The sequence below is a fragment of the Tachyglossus aculeatus genome, chromosome 11, assembly GCF_015852505.1.
Source record: "Tachyglossus aculeatus isolate mTacAcu1 chromosome 11, mTacAcu1.pri, whole genome shotgun sequence".
NCBI lineage: Eukaryota > Metazoa > Chordata > Mammalia > Monotremata > Tachyglossidae > Tachyglossus > Tachyglossus aculeatus.
The window spans coordinates 11,388,439-11,409,065 of record NC_052076.1 but is presented as its reverse complement, the minus strand read 5'-3'; the positions used below and the strand labels follow the sequence as shown (position 1 = coordinate 11,409,065).

At 45.4% G+C, this 20,627-nt stretch overlaps 1 protein-coding gene across 3 annotated transcripts in view; it reads right to left on the bottom strand.

Moving 5' to 3' along the window:
- Window positions 1-4,868: 4,868 nt before the first annotated feature.
- PRDM10 (PR/SET domain 10) overlaps window positions 4,869-20,627 on the bottom strand; it is a 122,548-nt gene continuing 106,789 nt past the window's right edge. For all 3 annotated transcript variants that reach the window (XM_038753642.1, XM_038753643.1, XM_038753644.1), the window contains 7 exons: window positions 19,235-19,435; window positions 18,578-18,721; window positions 17,610-17,780; window positions 14,001-14,141; window positions 11,269-11,449; window positions 9,574-9,686; window positions 4,869-7,965 (listed from right to left, as the gene is read on the bottom strand). In XM_038753642.1, coding sequence (XP_038609570.1) covers window positions 7,753-7,965; window positions 9,574-9,686; window positions 11,269-11,449; window positions 14,001-14,141; window positions 17,610-17,780; window positions 18,578-18,721; window positions 19,235-19,435 — 1,164 coding nt within the window. In that variant the 3' untranslated portion in view covers window positions 4,869-7,752. The remainder of the gene's footprint in view (window positions 7,966-9,573; window positions 9,687-11,268; window positions 11,450-14,000; window positions 14,142-17,609; window positions 17,781-18,577; window positions 18,722-19,234; window positions 19,436-20,627) is intronic.

Below are 20,627 nucleotides of genomic sequence, written 5' to 3'. Positions count from 1 at the left end.
AACTGTGAGCCCGTCCCTATATATTGCCAACTTGTAATAATAATAATAATAATAATGTTGGTATTTGTTAATCAATCAATCGTACTGATTGAGCGCTTACTGTGTGCAGAGCACTGAACTAAGCACTTGGGAAGGACTAAGCGCTTCTAGACAAGTCTTCTAGACTGTGAGCCCGTCCCTATATGTTGCCAACTTGTAATAATAATAATAATAATAATGTTGGTATTTGTTGATAAATCAATCGTATTGATTGAGCGTTTACTGTGTGCAGAGCACTGTACTAAGCTCTTGGGAAGTACAAGTTGGCAACATATAGAGACGGTCCCTACCCAACAGTGGGCTCACAGTCTAAAAGGGGGAGACAGAGAACAAAACCAAACATACTAACAAAATAAAATAAATAGAATAGATATGTACAAGTAAAATAAATAGAGTAATAAATATGTACAAACATATATACATATATACAGGTGCTGTGGGGAAGGGAAGGAGGTAAGATGGGGGGGATGGAGAGGGGGACGAGGGGGAAAGCGCTTACTATGTGCCAAGCACTGTTCTAAGCGCTGGGGTAGATACAAGATAATCAGGTTGTCCCACGTGGGGCTCACAGTCTTCATCCCCATTTTCCAGATGAGGGAACTGAGGCCCAGAGAAGTTAAGTGACTTGCCCAAGGTCACACAGCTGACAAGTGGAGGAGCCGGGATTTGAACCCACGACCTCTGACTCCAAAGCCCGTGCTCTCTCCACTGAGCCACGCTGCCCAAGCGCTTAGTACAGTGCTCTGCACACAGTAAGCGCTCAATCAATACGATTGAATGAATGACAAATCAGCAACATATAGAGAACGGTCCCTCAATCAATCAATCAATCGTATTTATTGAGCGCTTACTGTGCGCAGAGCACTGTACTAAGCGCTTGGGAAGTACAAGTTGGCAACATATAGAGACGGTCCCTACCCAACCCCAACAACGGGCTCACAGTCTAGGAGGGGGAGACAGACAACAAAACAAAACACGTGGACAGGTTCACAGCCTCACAAGAAACCCTTCCCCCGAATCCTCCCACCTTTATTTTTTTTCCCCTTTTTTAAAATTCATTCAATTGTATTTATTGAGCGCTTACTGTGAACAGAGTACTGTACTAAGCGCTTGGGAAGGACTAAGCGCTTCTAGACAAGTCTTCTAGACTGTGAGCCCGTTGTTGGGGAGGGACCGTCCCTATATATTGCCAACTTGTACTTCCCAAGCGCTTAGTACAGTGCTCTGCACACAGTAAGCGCTCAATAAATACGATTGAATGAATGACAAGTCAGCAGCATATAGAGACGGTTCCCTCCCCAACAACGGGCTCACAGTCTTAGGAGGGGGAGACAGACAACGAAACAAAACACGTAGACAGGTTCACAGCCTCACAGGAAAACCTTCCCCCGATTCCTCCCACCTTTATTTTTCCCCCTTTTTAAAAATTCTTTCAATCGTATTCATTGAGCACTGACTGTGCGCAGAGTACTGTACTAAGCGCTTGGGAAGGACAAGTTGGCAACACGTAGAGACGGTCCCTCCCCAACAACGGGCTCATAGTCTAGGAGGGGGAGACAGACAACAAAATAAAACGTAGACAGGTTCACAGCATCACAGGAAACCTTTCCCTCGATTCCTCCCACCTTTATCCCCCCCCCCCCCTTTTTAATGCATTCAATCGTATTTATTGAGCACTGACTGTGCGCAGAGCACTGGACTAAGCTCTTGGAAAGTACAATTTCTAGAAACTGTGGCTTAGTGGAAAGACCCCGGGTTTGGGCGTCAGAGGTCGTGGGTTCTAATAATAATAATACTGATAGCGTTTAAGCGCTTACTATATGCAAAACACTGTTCTAAGCACTGGGGTAATAATAATGATAATGTTGGTATTTGTTAAGCACTTACCATGTGCCAAGCACTGTTCTAAGCGCTGGGGTAAACACAAGGTAATCAGATTGTCCCACGTGGGGCTCACAGTCTTCATCCAGGGTAGATATAAGGTAATCAGGTTGTCCCATGAGGGGCTCACAGTCTTAATCCCCATTTTACAGATGAGTTAACTGAGTCCCAGAGAAGTCAAATGACTTGCCCAAAGTCACACAGCTGATCAGTGATGGAGCAGGGATTAGAACCCATGACCTCTGACTCCTGAGCCCGGGCTCTTTCCACTATGCTTATCTCATTTCTAATCCCGCTCCACCACTTGTCAGCTATGTGACTTAGGGGAAGTCACTTCACTTCTCTATGCCTCAGTTACCTCATCTGTAAAATGGGAATTAGAAACTGTGAGCCCCATGTGGAGAAACCTGATAACCTTGTATCTAGCCCAGCCCTTAGAACAGTGCATGGCACATAGTAAGTGCTTAACAAATACCATCATAATAATAATAATAATTACAATTCGGCAACAGCTGGAGACCATCCCTGCCCAACAATGGGCTCACAGTCTAGATGGTATCAGTTAAGATGGTATCTGTTAAGCGTTGATGATGATGAGGATATTTGTTGAGCACTTACTATGTGCCAAATACTGTTCTAAACTCTGAGGTGGATACAAGGTAATCAGATTGTCCTACGTGGGGCTCAGTGTCTTCATCCCCATTTTACAGATGGGGCACAGAGAAGTTAAGTGACTTAACCAAAGTCACCCAGCTGATGCAGCAGAGCAGGGTTTAGAACTCACAACCTCTGACTCCCAAGCCTGGGCTCTTTCCACTAATAATAATAATGGTATTTGTTAAGCGTTTACTATGTGTGAAGCACTGTTCTAAGTGCTGGGGCCATGCTACTTCTCTAATAATAATAATTATAGTGTTTATTAAGCACTTACTATGTGCCAAGCACTGTTCTAAGCACTGGGGTAGATAGAAGGCAATCACGTTTGTCCCACATGGGGCTCACAATCTATGTGCCTGGCTTCAGGCAGAGGCTAATCAGGTAGAAGCAGCATCACGTAGTGGATAGAGGATGGGCCTGGGAGTCAGAAGATCATGGGTTCTAGTCCCCACCACTTGTTTGCAGTGTGACCTTGGGCAAGTCACTTCAGTTATCTGGGCCTCAGTTCCCTCATCTGTAAAATAGGGATTGAGACTGTAAGCCCCATGTGGGACAAGGACTGTGTCCAACCTGATTTGCTTGCATCCATCCTAACACATAGTACAGTGCCTGGCACATAGTTCATTCATTCATTCATTCAATTGTATTTATTGAGCACTTACTGTGTGCGGAGCACTGTACTAAGCGCTTGGGAAGTACAAGTCGGCAACACATAGAGACGGTCCCTACCCAACAGCGGGCTCACAGTCTAGAAGGGGGAGACAGACAACAAAACAAAACATTAACAGACATGTGGCAGCTGCAGGATTAGAACCCAGGTCCTTCTGACGCCCAGACCCATGCCCTTTCCACTAGGCTATTAGAGTGGCAGCATGGCCTAGTGGCTAGAACCCAAGCCTGGGAGTCGGAAGGTCATGAGTTCTACTCCTGGCTCTGCCACTTGTCTGCTGTGTGACCTTAGGCAAGACACTTCACTTCTCTGTGCCTCAGTTACCTCATCTGGAAAACAGGGACTAATAATAATAATAACAATAATGGTATTTGTTAAGCGTTTACTTAACAGTGCCAAGCACTGTTCCAAGCACTGAGGGAGATATAAGAATCAGGTTATCCCATAGTTCTTAAAAAAATACCAGAATTATTATTATTATTATTATTGTTGTTGTTGAATGCTTACCATGTGCAGAGCACTGTATATGTGTTGGGGGAATACAATACAGCAGAGTTGATAGACACATTCACTGCTCACAACAATGACAGCTGATAACTCAGTGCCACTCACAAGCTCTTCCCTGGCAGCCGCTTTCCCAATTAACAGATGAACGGTGACAACAGTATCAATGTTGTGACCTAACACCATAGCCCAGGTGCAGTTTTCTCAGTAACATCTCCGGTCTTCACTGCCCTCATTAGCCAGCTAATTTTTGGGAGTTCGACTGGGCCTGTCTATCTCACGAAACAACCCAAGGTTGGTCTTCAGTCAGATATCTTCATCACCAATGACACAGCTAATTTTTGGGAGTTCCACTGGGCCCGTCTATCTTGCAAAACAACCCAAGGTGGGTCTTCAGTCAGATATCTTCATCACCAATGACACAGTCTTAAGCAGACATTCCCCTCCTTACAGAACTATGAAACTCAAGCCTCCCAATTCCCAGAGCTGCCCTCTCCATTGGAACAACTGCAGGGTGGGCACAAAACTACATATTAATGAAACCCTGGTTACTGATTTGGCTTTTCTTTTATTGGCACCTCCACTTATTGACTTTAAAGTGGCTAAATTCTTGTAGGTCCCTAAATCCCAAAACCACCTTCACCTCTTCTCCAGATATCTCTCTTCAATCCATGTTGAATCACTGCTATAATGTGGGGGCCAAATGGGCAGCAGAAAGTAAAAGTTTCAGTCTAAATGGGTATTTGTTAAGTGCTATGTGCCAAGCACTGTTCTACGTGCTAGGGTAGATACAAGGAAATCAGGTTGGACTACAGTCCCTGTCCCACATGAGGCTCACACTCTTAATCCCCATTTTACAGATGAGGCACAGAAAAGTTAAGTGACTTGCCCAAGGTCATACAGCAGACAAGTGGCGGAGCTGGAATTAGAACCCATGACCTCTGACTCCCAAGCCCATGCTCTTGCCATTAGGCCATGCTGCTTCCCAGATGGCCTTCCCAACTGGCTTTGAGCCTGACCTGATAGTTCAATCATCCTTGTTAAAAAACAAAAACAAAAAAATGGCCATATCATTTCACTGACTCTTGGACCCCGAACACACAAAGCACAGTCACTATTAAAAAAAGAAAATATTTATTAATTTTTTTACACCTGTTGAGTAGCACAAGACTATTAACACTATAACTCACTGAATGTACAATAAACATACACGCTTAAATAAAAGGACATGGTCAAAATGTTGCAGCTAGGAGGTCAGCTTCAGATTTTAGCCCTAGCTGCTTTAGCAGTTCTTGGGAGGATGATCCTTTTTATGAGAGCCTCAGGGTTCCTGGATGCAGGTGACAATAATTCAGAGCCCCTTTCTCCCACCTCACTGGTGAGACTCTGGTTTGACAAAGCATGAAGGAGGTCCAGTTTACCACAGTTATTGTGGTAGGAGAGTGTTTTAGTAAAGGAAAATGGCTACGTTTGGGAGCCCAATTCAACAAAGCAAACAACCCAAACCCAATGCAGCCTACTGTGAAAATCTGTATTTTCTGCAGGTCAGAGGTCTAATAGTGTCAAAGTCTGATAAGTATGGGCTGCAGCACAAACACTGGCCATATTGCTTGGTTAAACAGGGTTTTCACATATCTTCCTCAAGACCAGGTCACCTTAAGAATCCATTGCCTTGGGATGATATGCAAAATTCTTGGTTTTAAATATTTGAATGTCATCATTGTCACCTGCATTCCTTGTTCGAAAATTTAAAATTCAGCTCCAGGGTCCCAGGTTCTTCTGTGATGCCACAAAAGAAGGGGCATCTTGGGAAGAGAGATAGGCCAAGACTTTGACGCAGTGACTACAACAATGCCTGGTTTAACTCAAATTCATGTGTACGGGACAAATATTCCAATCATTAACGGTTTTCCATCTGAACAAATGAATATTACATTTAGTAAAAAAAGAGATAAAAATCCCTGTTGAACAATTTATTAGATGAAGGAGATGGATCTGCAGTTATCAAAATAAAAATTGGACCTCTTTAAAATTCCACAGCTTTTAGGCACGTAATCTTTCTAAAGAAGATGTTAGCATATTTTCAAGATCACTGCATTTGTATCAACTTGAACTAGCTTACAGTCATCCATGTGCCTACTACCTCCATCTGAAAAAAACCAGGATTGCCAAATCTGTTAACCTAGATGTCTCACACTGTCAGCTTCTCCAGTTATTCTGGATTCCGGCCACTGCTTCAAACCTTCCGTGAATTAATGTCTACATTTAGGTAGAGACAGATTAAAAAATATTACCTAACTGATCAATATATAAGAGTTTTGGTGGCATGCAGAAATTTGTTTCAAGCAAATTAACTATGCTTCCTAAAAAAAAAAAAACTATACTTTTTGTCTATGAAGTCACGGGCATTTCATCATCTTACAACTTCAATATTTCTGCTTAAGTTGGAAATTCCTTACTGTAGAAAATGAGAGGTTTTTCTATCTTGGGAGAGTAAATCAACTAAAATTTTAATTCGTTAGTAGCTGGGTCCCAGTGGTCTGTTCAGGTCACAACTTTTGATTTCTGGAGCAGCTACTGGGAAATCAGACAATCTCTTCTCCCCATTAATTGCAAAGTCCATTCAAACCAAGAATAAGACCTCTGAAGAGTAGCAAATGTGAAGAATAATAGCCCCCATGAAGTAGATTTTTTTAAAAAATCTCTCAGGTCCTACATCATATCAGAAACTCTGAACAAAAACCAATTCTACTAGGTTGAGTAATCTCCAGGAATTGCTTTGAGTGTATTGGTAGTGGTCCCCTGGTGTTTTCTATATTTCCTGAGTCTAATGTTGGTCATTTTATTAAGAGGTCCAAGAGAATTTCAGGGTGTCGAGTTAAAAACAAGAGGGAAATTTGGACGGGCCAACTTTCCAACTAACCTTCATGAATATTTTTTGTTTTAAGGCAACCAAACAAAACCAAAAACCCCCCACACTGAACTGCATCTCTGAGAATGGGTAGGGGATACCCATTGGACTAAGGCAGATGGTGTCCACCCGCCATCAATGACCCAAAAGTGAACCGTGACTGAACTGAAAGCACTAGAGCTTTCAAGAGCCTTTTTACTTTCGAATTAGCAAGAAAAAATTAGCGGTCTGCTCCTCCTCCGCCATTCCTTTCCCCTTGCAATTCCTAACTTGTCAAATGCGAAGAACCGGAGTCTGTTGGTGAATTAAAAAGTTAGCGCCGCTCCCCACTGGACCTTGCCTCTTTCTAAACTCCTCCACTCAGATTCAGAAGAGATTCAGAGTCGCCAATGCAGATTACTGAAAACATCGGTTCTCTGAGGCTGATTCTGTCCGAGTTGAGCATTGCTCAAACACTATTTCCAGTGGGAAGACCCCAAGAGAAGAATAATTTAAAGGCAGCATGTTCACAGTCCCATCGCCCCTTCCTCCCGACCCCCGAGGTGGTTGGCATTTGGTCATCATGTGTTTTTTGTGGCTCAATGCGTGCCCTCCCCTCCTGTCCCGTTTAAAGGACTTAAAATCATGCAAGGAAGCCGTCCCAAGGAGCGGTCAGAATAGTGTTTTAAGTGTAAATGTTGGGAAATTATAGGGCATGTTCCGCCAGTGACTTTTAACTTGGCAAATCTTTTTCCCACCTTTGGTATAAACACCATGAACTCTCTCTAGGTACTTCTTCAAAGGAAAAAGTAAGGCTCATTTGATGAATCAAAACTAGAGCAAGTCCAGGTTTCGGGGCTTTTCTCCTACTGCAATGCTCCTTGGCCCTAAAACAGCCAGATAACACGGCAGTACTTCTCGACGGCTAGGAGAACTGAATCCAGTTGAGTTCAGCTTTGATAACCACAGCTGTAAAACATACTGTTAATCGACAGCTTCATGAATGGAGGTCTCAAGCTCTTGTTGGAATAATAAATTAACGAGTTCCAGGGGCTGGGATTTGGTGGGAGATGGTCAGACATGCTGAGATCACTTTACTCCAACTCTGTGGTTATGGTTTCGTGATGTGCACTTCACTGCTGCCATTCCCATTGGTGGTTGTAGTAATGATGTACTGCGTGGTCTGCTGGGGGTTGGTCGTCTGGGGTTCCAGGGCATCAGTATGAGCAGATGGCTGGGACACGCCCACCTGAACCCCACTGGAGAGGGCAGAGGCTTGCTTTTCTTCCAAGTCTGGCTGCCCTTCTGATATCACATAGTGAGTCTACGGAGAGGGAGAGAAGGAGAAAGACAGAAGAGAGGGTTAGATCTCAAAGAGAGGTGAGGTCTAGATGGGATTACACAAAGGCAAAGAAGGAAGAAGGTGCATGAAAACATCACATCTCTGGAGTCCGATAGACAGGCTCCAAAATTCTAACGTTGAAAGACACCCTTCCTCCAAACACCTCAGTGGTTTTGTGGAACCCAGGTTTGGTGCAGAGCAACCCGGTTTCCAGGGGGCTTCATGGGACCCACTTCAGGCTGCAGTCACTGAGAGGAAAAGAGGCTGACAGGGTGGGGTTGGTTCTAAGGTCTGAGACCCCATAAGGCTGGAGGGGTTCCAGCATCACCTGGAGATCCAAAAGGCTCTGGAGAGGAAGTGGGGAAGCCTGGCTTCTTCCATACTATTTTTTTAAATGGCATTTGCTGAGCATCTGGACTAAATGCTGGAGTAGATACAAGCTAATCAGGTTGGACACAGTCCATGTGCCACATGAGGCTCACAGTCTTAATCCCCATTTTACAGATGAGGTAACAGACACAGAGCAGTGAAATGACTTGCCCAAGGTCACACCGCAGACAGGTGGCAGACAGGACCCTCGCTCTCAGAGAAGCAGAGCACCAGAGGACCCCAGAACCTCTTCGACCTCACGGGGACTTCCCCAAAGAGGTACCTGTCTGTTCTACCTCAGAGCATCTTGGTGGTCCCAGGGTGCCCCAAAACTGCCCCAGCATCTGAGGCAGGGAGAAGGACAGAAACCTTCAGTGATGTTAGATTGGCATTCAAAAACACACTGACATATCTTCACTAGGCTTTCATATGAAGAGAATGGGAATGAATCGCTTCCAAGGGCATTTTACCTGGGTCATGAGACTGTCAGACAACTGCAATGGACAGCCCTGGACTGCTATAAAGAGAGCTCACTGGAACACTGAAATTTAGCAGGAAGAAGGAACACCATTGGGTAACAAGATGCACTCATTCTAATTTCTCCTTGTTTGATACCAACCACTCGGAGAAGAAGGAAGTGAAAGCAGCATATTCAACTCCAAGTGAACATGTGTGAGGAGCATTCATCTGAGGAACAGCTTGGCCTAGTGGAAAGAGCCCGGGCCCTGGGAGTCAGAAGATGTGGGTTCTAATCCCAGTTCTGCCACATGTCTGCTGTGTGACTTTGGGCAAGTCACTTCACTTCTCTGGGCCTCAGTTACCTCATCTCTAAAATGGGGATTAAGACTGTGGGTTCCATGTGGGACAGGGACTTTGTCCAACCCGATTATCTTGAATCTACCCCAGCACCTTGAACAGTGCTTAGCACATAGTAAGCACTAAAAAAAACCACAATTATGATTATGATTATTACTGTTATCAAGTGACTGCCCAAAGCCAAATACAAACTGGACCATTTGAAGCCTCTCCAATCCTCCTTTCAAGAAAGGGAGGAAAAACCTTCATGAACCTATGAGGGCAGAAAAGTATGCTTCCGATGTCTGCACAAGCAGTGATCACTGGCAGCTAGAACAAAATAGACTGGGTTGGAGTGGGTCATGTGACTAATATAGAAATGAGAAATCTGCTCCATCTCCCATCAAGCAGAACAGCGTTACCCACCTGAGTGACCGCTTTAACTTGGCCGGTGTTCACAGTGGTGACGGGAGTCGCTACAGCAGTTTCTGCAATCACGTACTGACCTTGGGGAATAGTCATCATTTGAATCTCAGGCGCTGAAACACAGAAAATGATCAGAGTTCAATCATTTTTGGTGTGACGGTTTCTGGAAAAAAGATACCTCTCCACTAGTTCAAGTCCTCACGGAAGTGAACCACTTTGAGAAAAGTATGGACTTTCATCTCCTTCGCAGCACTCATTCACATTTGCATATTATTCATAAATTCGTACACTTAATGATTTTTTCAGCTATTTCGCTCTGATGTGTTTGCCCTCCTTCCTGCATGTACTTAGTCTTCCTCAGCTTTCACTGTCTGTAATCAATCAGTCGGAGATATTTATTGAGTGATTACTCTGTGTAATCAATCAATGGTATTTATTGAGCTCCTACCGTATGCAATCACTCAATAGATCAGTGATATTTACTGAGTGCTTACTGTGGGCAATCAATCAATCAGTGGCATTTATGGAGCACTTACAGTGCGCAGAGTCCTGTACTAAGCCCTTGGGAGAGTAAAATACAACATCCTTGGTAGAGGTGACCTCTTCCCGCAACAAGCTTATGGTCTAGATGGGGAGTCAGACACTGACATAAATAAATCATTTATACTATATAATTTATAAATACATACATAAATGCTGTGGGGCTGAGGGTGGGGAGAATACCAAATGGCCAAAGGTCACAGATCCAACTGCAGCACACTCTACTAAGCGCTTGGGGGAGAGTACAATATACAGAGTTGGTAATAATAATAATAATAATAATAATAATAATAATAATAATAGTATTTGTACTTAGTACTTGCCTAGGGTCACACAGCAGACAAGTGGCCCACAGGGAGCTCACACGATTTCTGTCTGTCTTCCCCCACTGTGGATTATCAGCTTGAAGGGTGGGAACATGGGTTTCGCTGCAATAGTCCCCTCCCAAGATACATCAACCAAACAATCAATCATATTTATTCAGTGCTTACTGTGTGCAGAGCACTGTACTCAGCACTTGGGAGAGTACAATGTAACAGAGTTGGTAGACATGTTCACCGCCCACAACGAGCTTACAGTCTAGCTGGGGAGACAGACATTAATATAAAAAAATTATGGATATGTACATAGGTGATGTGGGGCTGAGGGAGGGGTGAATGAATAAATAAATAAATAAACAAATAAATTAACAGATATATGGTTTCTGCCTTCAGGCTTGGTACACACCCAGCACTCAGCTACTGAATCATTATTTGGTTGATTATAATCTCCAGTCATTAGGATCCAAGGGTCCCCTGGAAGGCTTGGGCAGATATAAGCTGCCCTCACGTCAAAAAGGTGCAATGCCCCTTTTCAAACTAGTTTTGAAATTGATCTGAGAGACTGTTCAACAATATAAGGCCACCCACCCTCCCTCGGCAAGGTTGAAGAATGATTGAAGCCACAATCTTTTCCACTTGCTCTACACAATCCGTACTTTAATACACTGAGGAGACAATTAGTTAATCCTGGTGAGGCCTTTATTCAGTTTCCATGTCTCAGGATTGACCCACTATTTCCTTGTCTCCTCTGGTCTACAAAACTGGCAATGAAAAGAAGTAAGAGAAGGCAGATTTTAGGAGGGAAGGAAAAGCCTGGCCCTCTCTTCTTACTTACTGTAGTTCCGGTAGGGGTTCCAGGTGCCTGGTAGATATGTGTGCTGTACTGAGGAGCCCTGCTGCTGCTGCTGCTGCTGCTGAAGAGTCTGGTCTTGTGTGGAAGCCGTTGTTTGTATTTGGGTGGGACTGAGCCCCTGCTGAGTCTGCTGGGCGGAGGGACTCAATGGGGGACCACCCACCTGGAATTTCAAGGCAGAAGGAAGAACACAACTATCATTTTGGGTCCAGCCTGGTGAGGCATGCATCATGACACCTCTGGAGAGTTAATCAATCAATGGAATTTATTGAATACTTACCTTGTGAAGCGCTAAAATTAACCCTTTCCTTTCCACCCAAACTGCTACCACATTAATCTAAGCACTTATCCTATTCCCTCTTGATTACTGCATCAGCCTCTTTGCTGACCTCCCTCTCTCCTGTCTCTCCCCACTCCAGTCCCTACTTCACTCTGCTGGCCTGATCAATTTTCTACAAAATCGCTCAGTCTATGACTCCCCACTCCTCAAGAACCTCCGGTGGTTGCCTATCCACCTCAGCATCAAACTCCTTACCATTAAGCTTTAAAGCACTCAATTCCCTTGCCCCCTCCTTTTTTACCTCATTGATTTCCTGCTACCACTCAGCATGCTCATTTCACTCCTCTTACTCCAGCCTAGTCACTGTACTTCAATCACATCTAACTCGTCACCAACTCTTTGCCCACATCTTGCCTCTGGTCTGGAATTCTCTTCCCCTTCATATCCAGCAGGCCATCACTCTCCCCACCTTGAAAGTCTTATTAAAATTACATCTCCTCCAAGGGGCCTTCCCTGACTGCTCTCATTTCCTCTACTCCCTCTCCCTTCTGTATCACCCTTGCACTTGGATTTGCCCCTTTAATTACCACACCCTCAGCCCCACAGCATTGATATCAGTAATTTATTTTATATTAATGTCTATCTCCCCCTCTGGATTGTAAGGTTGTTGTGGGCAGGCAACAGCTCAACCAACGCTATTGTATTTTACTCTCCCAAGTGCTTAGTACCAGTGCTCTGCACACAGTAAGTGCTCAATAAATGTGACTAATTAATTAAAGACCACTGCACTATGTAATTGGAAGAGTAAACTACAAGAGTCCATAGACATATTCCCTGCCTACGAGGAACTCACAGTTTAGAGCTCATAGTCAGAAGGACCTGGGTTCTAATCCTATCTCTGCCACTTCTCTGCTGCGTGACCTTGGGCAAATCACTTCACTTCTTTGGGCCTCAGTTCCCTCATCTGCAAAATGGGGATTAAGACTGTGAGTCCAATGCGGGATGGGGACTGTGTCCAACTCTATTTGCTTGTATCCACCCTAGCACTTAGTACAGTGTCTGGCACTGTAACTGAGGCCCAGAGAAGTGAAGTGACTTGGGCAAGATGACACACCAGACAGGTGGCAGAGCCAGGATTAGAACCCAGGTTCTTCTGACCCCCCCAGCCCCATGCTCTTTCCACTAAACCCCACTGCTTCCTCTCATCTACATTTCCCCTTTCCTGTTACTGCTGGCAGCAGCAGCTGGTGCCATAAAGCAGCCACAAAACACAATGGCATCACCACCCTGATGTCACATTTCACATGGTGGAGTGGGTATAGGTTTTATGATTGGCTGTTTAAGCCCCAACTGTTCTAAAGTTTCATCTTATCTGGCTTTCCTGGCAGTAGAGGATCTCCAAAACCTTCAGCAAAGGAAAGCCTCAAAATGGGAAAAGGAAACAGAAAGTGTAATTGTCCCTGAGGCAGGGAGAGACTAAATGACTTGTTTTTAGTCAAGCAATCAATAACAGGTATAAACAGAGCCCAGGGTCATAACATTCAGCCCTCCTCCACCGGGTTTTTCAGTCAGTCAACTGTATTTATTGAGTGGTTATTGAGTGAAGAGCACTGTACTAACTGTTTAGGAGAGGGCAATATAACAATATGACAGACACATTACTTGCCCACAGTAAGCTTACAGTCTAGAGGTTTTCTCCTCTAGGGGTTGGAGAGAGATACAAATAGCCCCGGCCATTGCAGAAAAGGTTTTCAAATTTCACCCATAGATCCCTTCACTCTTTCACTGAGCTGTAGAGCATAATAGATATTTAATAGGCCCACAATATCACCTAACTATTTAGGACAAGAAGGAAAGAAGACTTTGGTACCTAGTAAAAACTACTTAAAGTTAATGATCCTATTATGAATTTAGTCAGGAAACCAGAATAAACATTCTGAACAATGACCAAGATCATTATGACCATGACAGGGATGACTCAGTGTTCCCAAGACCCTCCTTATTCACAACGGATATCAAGTTAAGACTTACCAAGAATCCAAATTACTCCTCATAGGCCTCAAATTTAGCCTAACGTGGATCAGTGGGTACATGATACCTACTCTCCCTTCTGCTTAAGGGATGTTATGAAGGCAAAAATGAGGTGAGTAATGTGCGACCACATCCGGAAAGTAAATTCCAGCTATCATACAAGATAACCACAGCTCAAAGAGAGCTGCGCTTTAGCCTTTTTAAGCTATCAAAATTCTTCCTCAACTATCCCACTGACAAACTGATCCTGGGGGACCCACTGAGGCATCATCTGCTCCAGCCACCTTGATTGGATCGCTACAACCCGAGAAAGGAAGAGAAAGGGAGGGAGGGAGAAAGAGAGAGAAAGAGAGAAAAGGAAGGAAAGGGAAAGGGAAGGAGAAAGGGAGAGGGAGGGAGTTACCTGGGCAGAGGCTGGTGCCACAGCGGTGGGCTCAGTGACCTGGATGTGCTGCACTTGAATGGCATGCTGGGTGTACGTCTGGGGATCGTGGAGTTGACCAACATCCACCGTGGAATGCTGGGACTGGTGGGGTGAGGTGGCCTGAAGAAAAGAAAGCGGACCGGCATGAAGAAACCATTGGGAGATAAAGATCTTCCCAGCCACACAATCTCTGTTCAAAACAATCTCTACTTGTAAACATCATTACAATTGTCTCCCTTGTTAGAGTGCAGGCTACTTCTGGGCAGGAAATTTGAGTCTCCCTGCTGCAGTAGCCTCCCAGGTGCTTAGCACTCAAGTACGTATATCTGCTTCGTGAAGCAGCGTGGCCTAATGGAAAGAGCAAGGGGCTGCGAGTCAGGGGACCTGGGTTCTGAGCCCGGCTTTGCCATTTGTCTGTTGTATGACCTTAGGCAAGTCATAACGTCTCTATGTCTCAGTTTCCTCATCTGTAAAATACGAATTATATCCTCCTCCCACTGATTCTCTCTCTGGAAACCCCATGTGGAACAGGGACAGTGTCCAACCTGATTACCTTATATCTATCCCAGCATTTAGAACAGTGCTTGCCACAGAGTAAGCCAATTATTATTATTATTTTATTATGATTTATTTGTTTATTTTTATTATAGTTTATTATTATTATTTTTACCTACCTAGTTGTAAATATTTCTCTGTCTGTCTCCCCCCGTAGAGTGTAAGCTCTGTGTGGGCAGGGTCTGTGTCATTTCATTATTCTGAACTGACGAGGCACCTAGTACAATGCACCAAGCCAAGTGGGCAGTCAATAAATTACTATTATTACTACAACAACAACAACTAATAATTGTGGTATTTGTTACGTGCTTACTATGTGTCCAGAACTGTACTAAGCGCTGGGGTAGACACAAACAAGTTGGGTTGGACACAGTCCCTGTCCCATGTGGGGTTCACAGTCTCAATCCCCATTTTACAGATGAACTATCTGAGACACAGAGACGTGAAGTCACATGGCAGACAAGCGGCAGAGCCAGGATTAGAATCCATGACCTTCTGACTCCTAGGCCCACACTCTATATCCACTACGCCATGCTGCTTCTCTAACTACTACTAACAGCATAACAAAGAATGAGGGAATTCAAGGGGCAAGTTGGTGGCTCCCAGAATTTTAGTTAGTTTAGAAAGAAATCACGCTCTCCTGAAATAAACTCCCAGTACTCTAATGAAACGAGGAGTTAGATGGAAGAGAATGACATTTTCTCTTTTGGTCCTTTTAATAACCATTTCTCATCATTTCACAGTTTGCAATTTGAGCGGTTGGTCCTTGATAAGAGGAGTGAGAAATTTCAGACTCTCCTGACCTTCAACCACAGTCCCTCATGAATGATCTCCTCTCTACTAATTAAAATGGGGCCATTATTTAGATTGTCACTATTAGCCCACTGTAGGAGCCAGGATGAAGGCAACAACAGTGAACAAGAAGCCGGATGCAGTTGACTTTAAGCTTCCACGTTAGGTACTTTGGTATTTTCAGACCTGCTTCAGTTCTGCCCAGACAGACATTTCAACCGGCTCAGAAGCTGTTGGGTGAATACATTTTTCCCAGCTCAATTAGCACAACAGTATTTGTGGGAGGTTTTCTTCCCTCAGCTACTGTCAGAGAATATAAATGGCCCACTAATTAGTCCGTGAGAGGGGACTGAAACTCAGAGATTCCTTTCTGACATGCAGAGAATGGACACAAATTGCTCTTCACGGAACTGGGTCACCCATTGGCCCTCTTCATCTATGCATCATCAGTATTGAAATTTCACTCTGTGGTTGCTGGCCAGGTGGCAATCTCTGAGGGCAGGGGGCTCGGGGGCAGAGGTGATCGGGTCACGCATGGGCCAAGCTCACCCCACGTCGCTCACTGCCCAGTGACGGGGACAACAGGAGCCCTGAAGGTTTCTGTTTTTAGCGAGGTCGACTGCAGAAATCAACTTTCCTCAAAGACCCTGGGAATCCCCTTTGTCACTGGGGCCCTGCCAATCCAGGTGGGGTTAGGGAGGAAGGAGTATTTTCTGGCTCAGGAAACAGCAGATATCAGGTGACAATGGACAAGGGAGGTGCCAGGCACTGTTCTAAGCACTGGGGTAGAAACAAGTTAATCAGGTAGGACGCAGTTCCTGTCCCACAAACAGCTCACGGACTTAAGCCCTATTTTACAGATGAGGTAACTAACTGCTTCTGCCCAGGTCTCACACTCGAGTCCCTGGGGCACTCACAGAATTAAACAGGGACTGTCTCTGTTGCTGAATTGTACTTTCAAAGTGCTTATTACATTGTTATGCACACAATAAGTGATCAATAAATATGATTGAATGAATGAATGAATGAACCCTTTTGGGGATTCAGGACTGCCTCTAGGATAGGAGGGCTATGAGGGAGACTGGGCTGCTGTGGTTGAACTCAGACGCCAGGTTGAAATTTACAGTAGCAAGTGGCAGCCTGGTGATTATAAATGCCAAGCACTGGTCATCAAATTGTATTGATTACCCCTGCCATCCCACCCCTCATATGAATGTGCATTTGTGAAATCTGCACAAATTTGAAAGCTTAGTATTGGCTAGTAAAGGCTTTAGTCAGGCCCTGTAGCAGTATTAGTATTAGCTGTATTTATTAATCCTATTCTGAGGGCAGAGCACTGTAGTAGAAGCAGCGTGGCTCAGTGGAAAGAGCCCGGGCTTTGGAGTCAGACGTCATGGGTTCAAATCCCGGCTCTGCCAATTGCCAGCTGTGTGACTTTGGGCAAGTCACTTAACTTCTCTGTGCCTCAGTTACCTCATCTGTAAAATGGGGATTAAGACTGTGAGCCCCCCGTGGGACAACTTGATCACCTTGTAACCTCCCCAGCGCTTAGAACAGTGCTTTGCACCTAGTAAGCGCTTAATGAATGCTATCATTATTATTAGTAGGTGATCAAAAAACACACAGAAGAGGTGAACAGGGTCAAGCCTGCCTTTGAGGGAAAGCAGCAGACTACACCATAATTAAGAGTGGACATCCTCCCATTAAAGTGAAAGCTCCTTGTGGGCAGGGAAGGCGTTTCTTGGTTATTGTACCTAGCACAGTGCACCATACCTAGGGGCACTCAATAAATGCTCCTACTAACATAAATGAAAGAGACAAGTGAATAAATCCATCAGTCAATTAGAAAAAGACAGTAGTAAGAATAATAATAATAGTATTTGTTAAGCCCTTAGTATGTGCCAAACAGTGTACTGAGCACTGGAGTAGATACAAGATAATCAGGTTGGACACAGTCCCTATCCCACAGAGGGCTCACAGACTAAGAAAGAGACAGAATGGGTACTGAATCCCCATTTTACCAATGAAGAAACTGAGACCCAGAGAAATGAAGTAACTTGCCCAAGGTCACAAAGCAGGCAAGTGATGGAGCCGGGACTAGAAGCCAGGTCTTCTGACTCCCACAGCCCATGGTCTTTCCACGAGGCCACACTGGAGCTAAGGGGGCTGATGGGAAGATGAGAGATTAATCAGGTGGGCAATAATCTGAAACAATCTGCGACAAAGCAATCTGAAACACACCTGGGCCACCTGCACGACTTGTAGCTGTATATGCTGAGGTGGCTGCAAGCCAGTTGTGGATTGTGAAACGGGGATATACTGGATCCTCTGGTAGTCTCCCTGTGGAGTTCGGTAGTCCGTCGTCAGGGTCTGGGACAGCTCTGTCATGGCTTGGGTGAGCAGATCTGTCGTCTGGGAAGAGCACACACACAGAACAAGTCATTCACAATATCCCCTCTGCCCGCTGGATGGGGGAAATGTAACCTTTTATTTATGGCATTTGTTAAGTGCTTGCTATGTGTCAAACACTGTTCTAACCACTGGAGTAGTTAATTAGGTTGGATACAGTCTCTGCCCTGCATGCGGCCCAGAGTCTAAGTAGGAGGGAGAATGGGAGAACTGAGGCACAGAAGAGTGCAGTGACTCACCCGAGGCCACACAACAAGCAAACTGGCAGAGTCAGGATTAGAACTCAAGTCTTCTGACTCTCAGGCCCAGCCCTCTCCACTATGCCATGCTGCTTCTGAAACCTGCAACTCTGCAGGCTAATTCCCGGCAAGTCTGCCTAGGGTGAGCTGAGCTGGGACGCACGAGGTGGAGAAAGCCCCAGCCAGCTTGTCTTGCAAATCATCCCAAAGCCTGCTTGTCAGCCCTGAAGCAGGCAGGCCCCTGTGCCACAGCTGTCACAGAAAGAGAAGGGTAGAGAGTCTAGCACAGCTTCTTTGAGCCCACCTGCTCAGAAAGTCCTTGCAAAATTCAGAATGAAAGTGGGATGAGAACGGGGGAGAGGACAACAGAATGAAGGAGCTAGAAGAGTTGGAAACTGGAGAAAGGAATTATGGTATTGATTGATCCACGGTTCCCATGTTAGGGTTCAAAAAGTGTGCAATCACATGTACAATGGCCTGGGTGTGAGACCAGGCCACCAGACCCTATTTGCTGCCATGCACCTCCAGGACAGAAAGGCCACTCAGTGGATGCTTTCTTACCACCACGGTCTCTCCAGTGGCGTTATCTGTGGTTAGAACAGCTGGCGTAGCACTGATTACGGCCGTTGTCAATGGGGGTTGGATCGTGTTGGAGAGCTGGGCGAACTCAGGGTGCTTCTTGCGAATGTGCTGCACCATCTTGGTCTGCAAGGGGACAGTCCAGAGAGAGAAGGAGTTAGGCAACAGGACATGGACTGATCCAAGGTTTAGGGGCCACCCGAGTTATCCCCAGATAAGGAGGACCCCTCAAGCTGGAACACTGAACTCTTCAGTTGCTGAAGGATGAGAAGAGAACCTAGGCCCAGAACTTGGAAGGGTCAGAAAGTGACCGGCTGTCCCAGACAAGAGCCCTGGCAGCGGGCAGGTTCCCCTACAGGATAGGCAAAAGTATTCACTGAAGATCAATACTACTACTTTTTTTCAGCAACACTCAGCACAGTGTTTTGAACACAGAAGGCAGTTAAAGTCAATATTATGACTAATTTCAGCAACACTCAGCCCAGTGCTCTGCACATTAGGCACTTGAGATCAATACTATGCTTTTTCTGTGACAGTCGGCACAATCCTTTAAACAGGGTAGGTTCTTAAAAACTACAATGGTGGGTCCAATTGTCCAAAGAGAACTTCCCCCCGGCTAGGAACCCAGATGGTCAGGACCTTGCTACTGTACTGTTTGGAGCAGTGAGGACAGCAGACGGGAGGGGTGGCTATCGTGCCGGTCAGCTGCGTGTGGGTGCTCAGCATGGGGTCTGGCTCTCCGGGACCGGCGGGACGCAGCTTCCGGATGCTCGGGGGCAGCTCTGCTCCCGGGTGGTTCTTGAGGATGTGGGCTTTGCGCTTGCTGGCACTTTTGTAAACCTGCAAGAGCAAGCGGTTTGGAGTGAGAACGGTGTCTACTTCAATCCGACTTTCGGAAGGCAGGGGACCTGGCTGTTTGATTCAGAAATGAGTGTTCAAGGAGTTGGTGGGGCTATGTTGGCAGAACAAAATATAAAAATCAATGTCCTATTAGCAGAGTGCATAAAATAGATCTATTCCGCACGCTCCTTAACTTTTTAACGTCCAAATGCATCAAATACGTTCCAATACATGGGAAGCAGGATGGCCTAGAAGAAAGAACAAGGGCCTGGGGTTCCAATACTACCTCCACCACTTGTCTGGAGGGAGTCCTTGGGTATAACACTTCACTTCTCTGTGCCTCAGTTCCCCCACCTGTAAAACGGGGATTAAGACTGTAAGCCCCATGTGGTACAAGGACTGTGTCCATCCTGATTAGCTTGCATCTACCCCAGGGCTTAGTACAGTGCCTGGCACAGAGTAGGCTCTTACAAAAATACCATTAAAAAAAAATCTAGAATGGTGTGGAAGCCCGAGGCCTGTGACCATGGAGGACAATGGCTCATTCTGCCCTCTTGTGGGCTCCTGCCTTTTGGACTTTTTTCTGTCAGGATCTCTTCGGGCCTCTGACTTAGCATACAAAATCAATCCAGGGTATTTCTTGAATGCTTTCTGTGTGCGGGGCACTGTACTAAGCGTTTGGCACTCTCCATTTTATGCTGCAGTGCGTTCCACTCTTGGTCCAGTGGAAAGCACAATTCTGTGGAAATCTTCATCCTGGGTTTTGTGTGCGGCTGGGCAAAGTAGGCCAGGTCACACACTCGCTTCACCACGTGTTACACCCCCTCCCACCTGCTCACTCGCTGCACTTCAAGACCCAGCTGGAACACGACCAGCGGTGAAGATAGAGGGCAAGCTATCCTATGCAAATGGCTGTCAAAAGAATCGATTCCTGGCGGGGGCCGGGGGCGCCTCGTCCTGAAGCCTCAGGCCTAAGGTTCAGCCAGTGTTCCTGACTCCATCCATCAACATTTTGGGAGAAAGCTAATTGATCTCAGCCTCAATTATCCAAACTGAGGCTAGCCAAAATGACAATGGATTTCAAAGAAAAATCGAAGACACAGGCTCTCTTGGATCACCAAACATGATTTTCTTCAATTATTCAAGCTTTCAGTTGGTTGAACTAGCTGGGGGCCCAATTAACACACCTAAC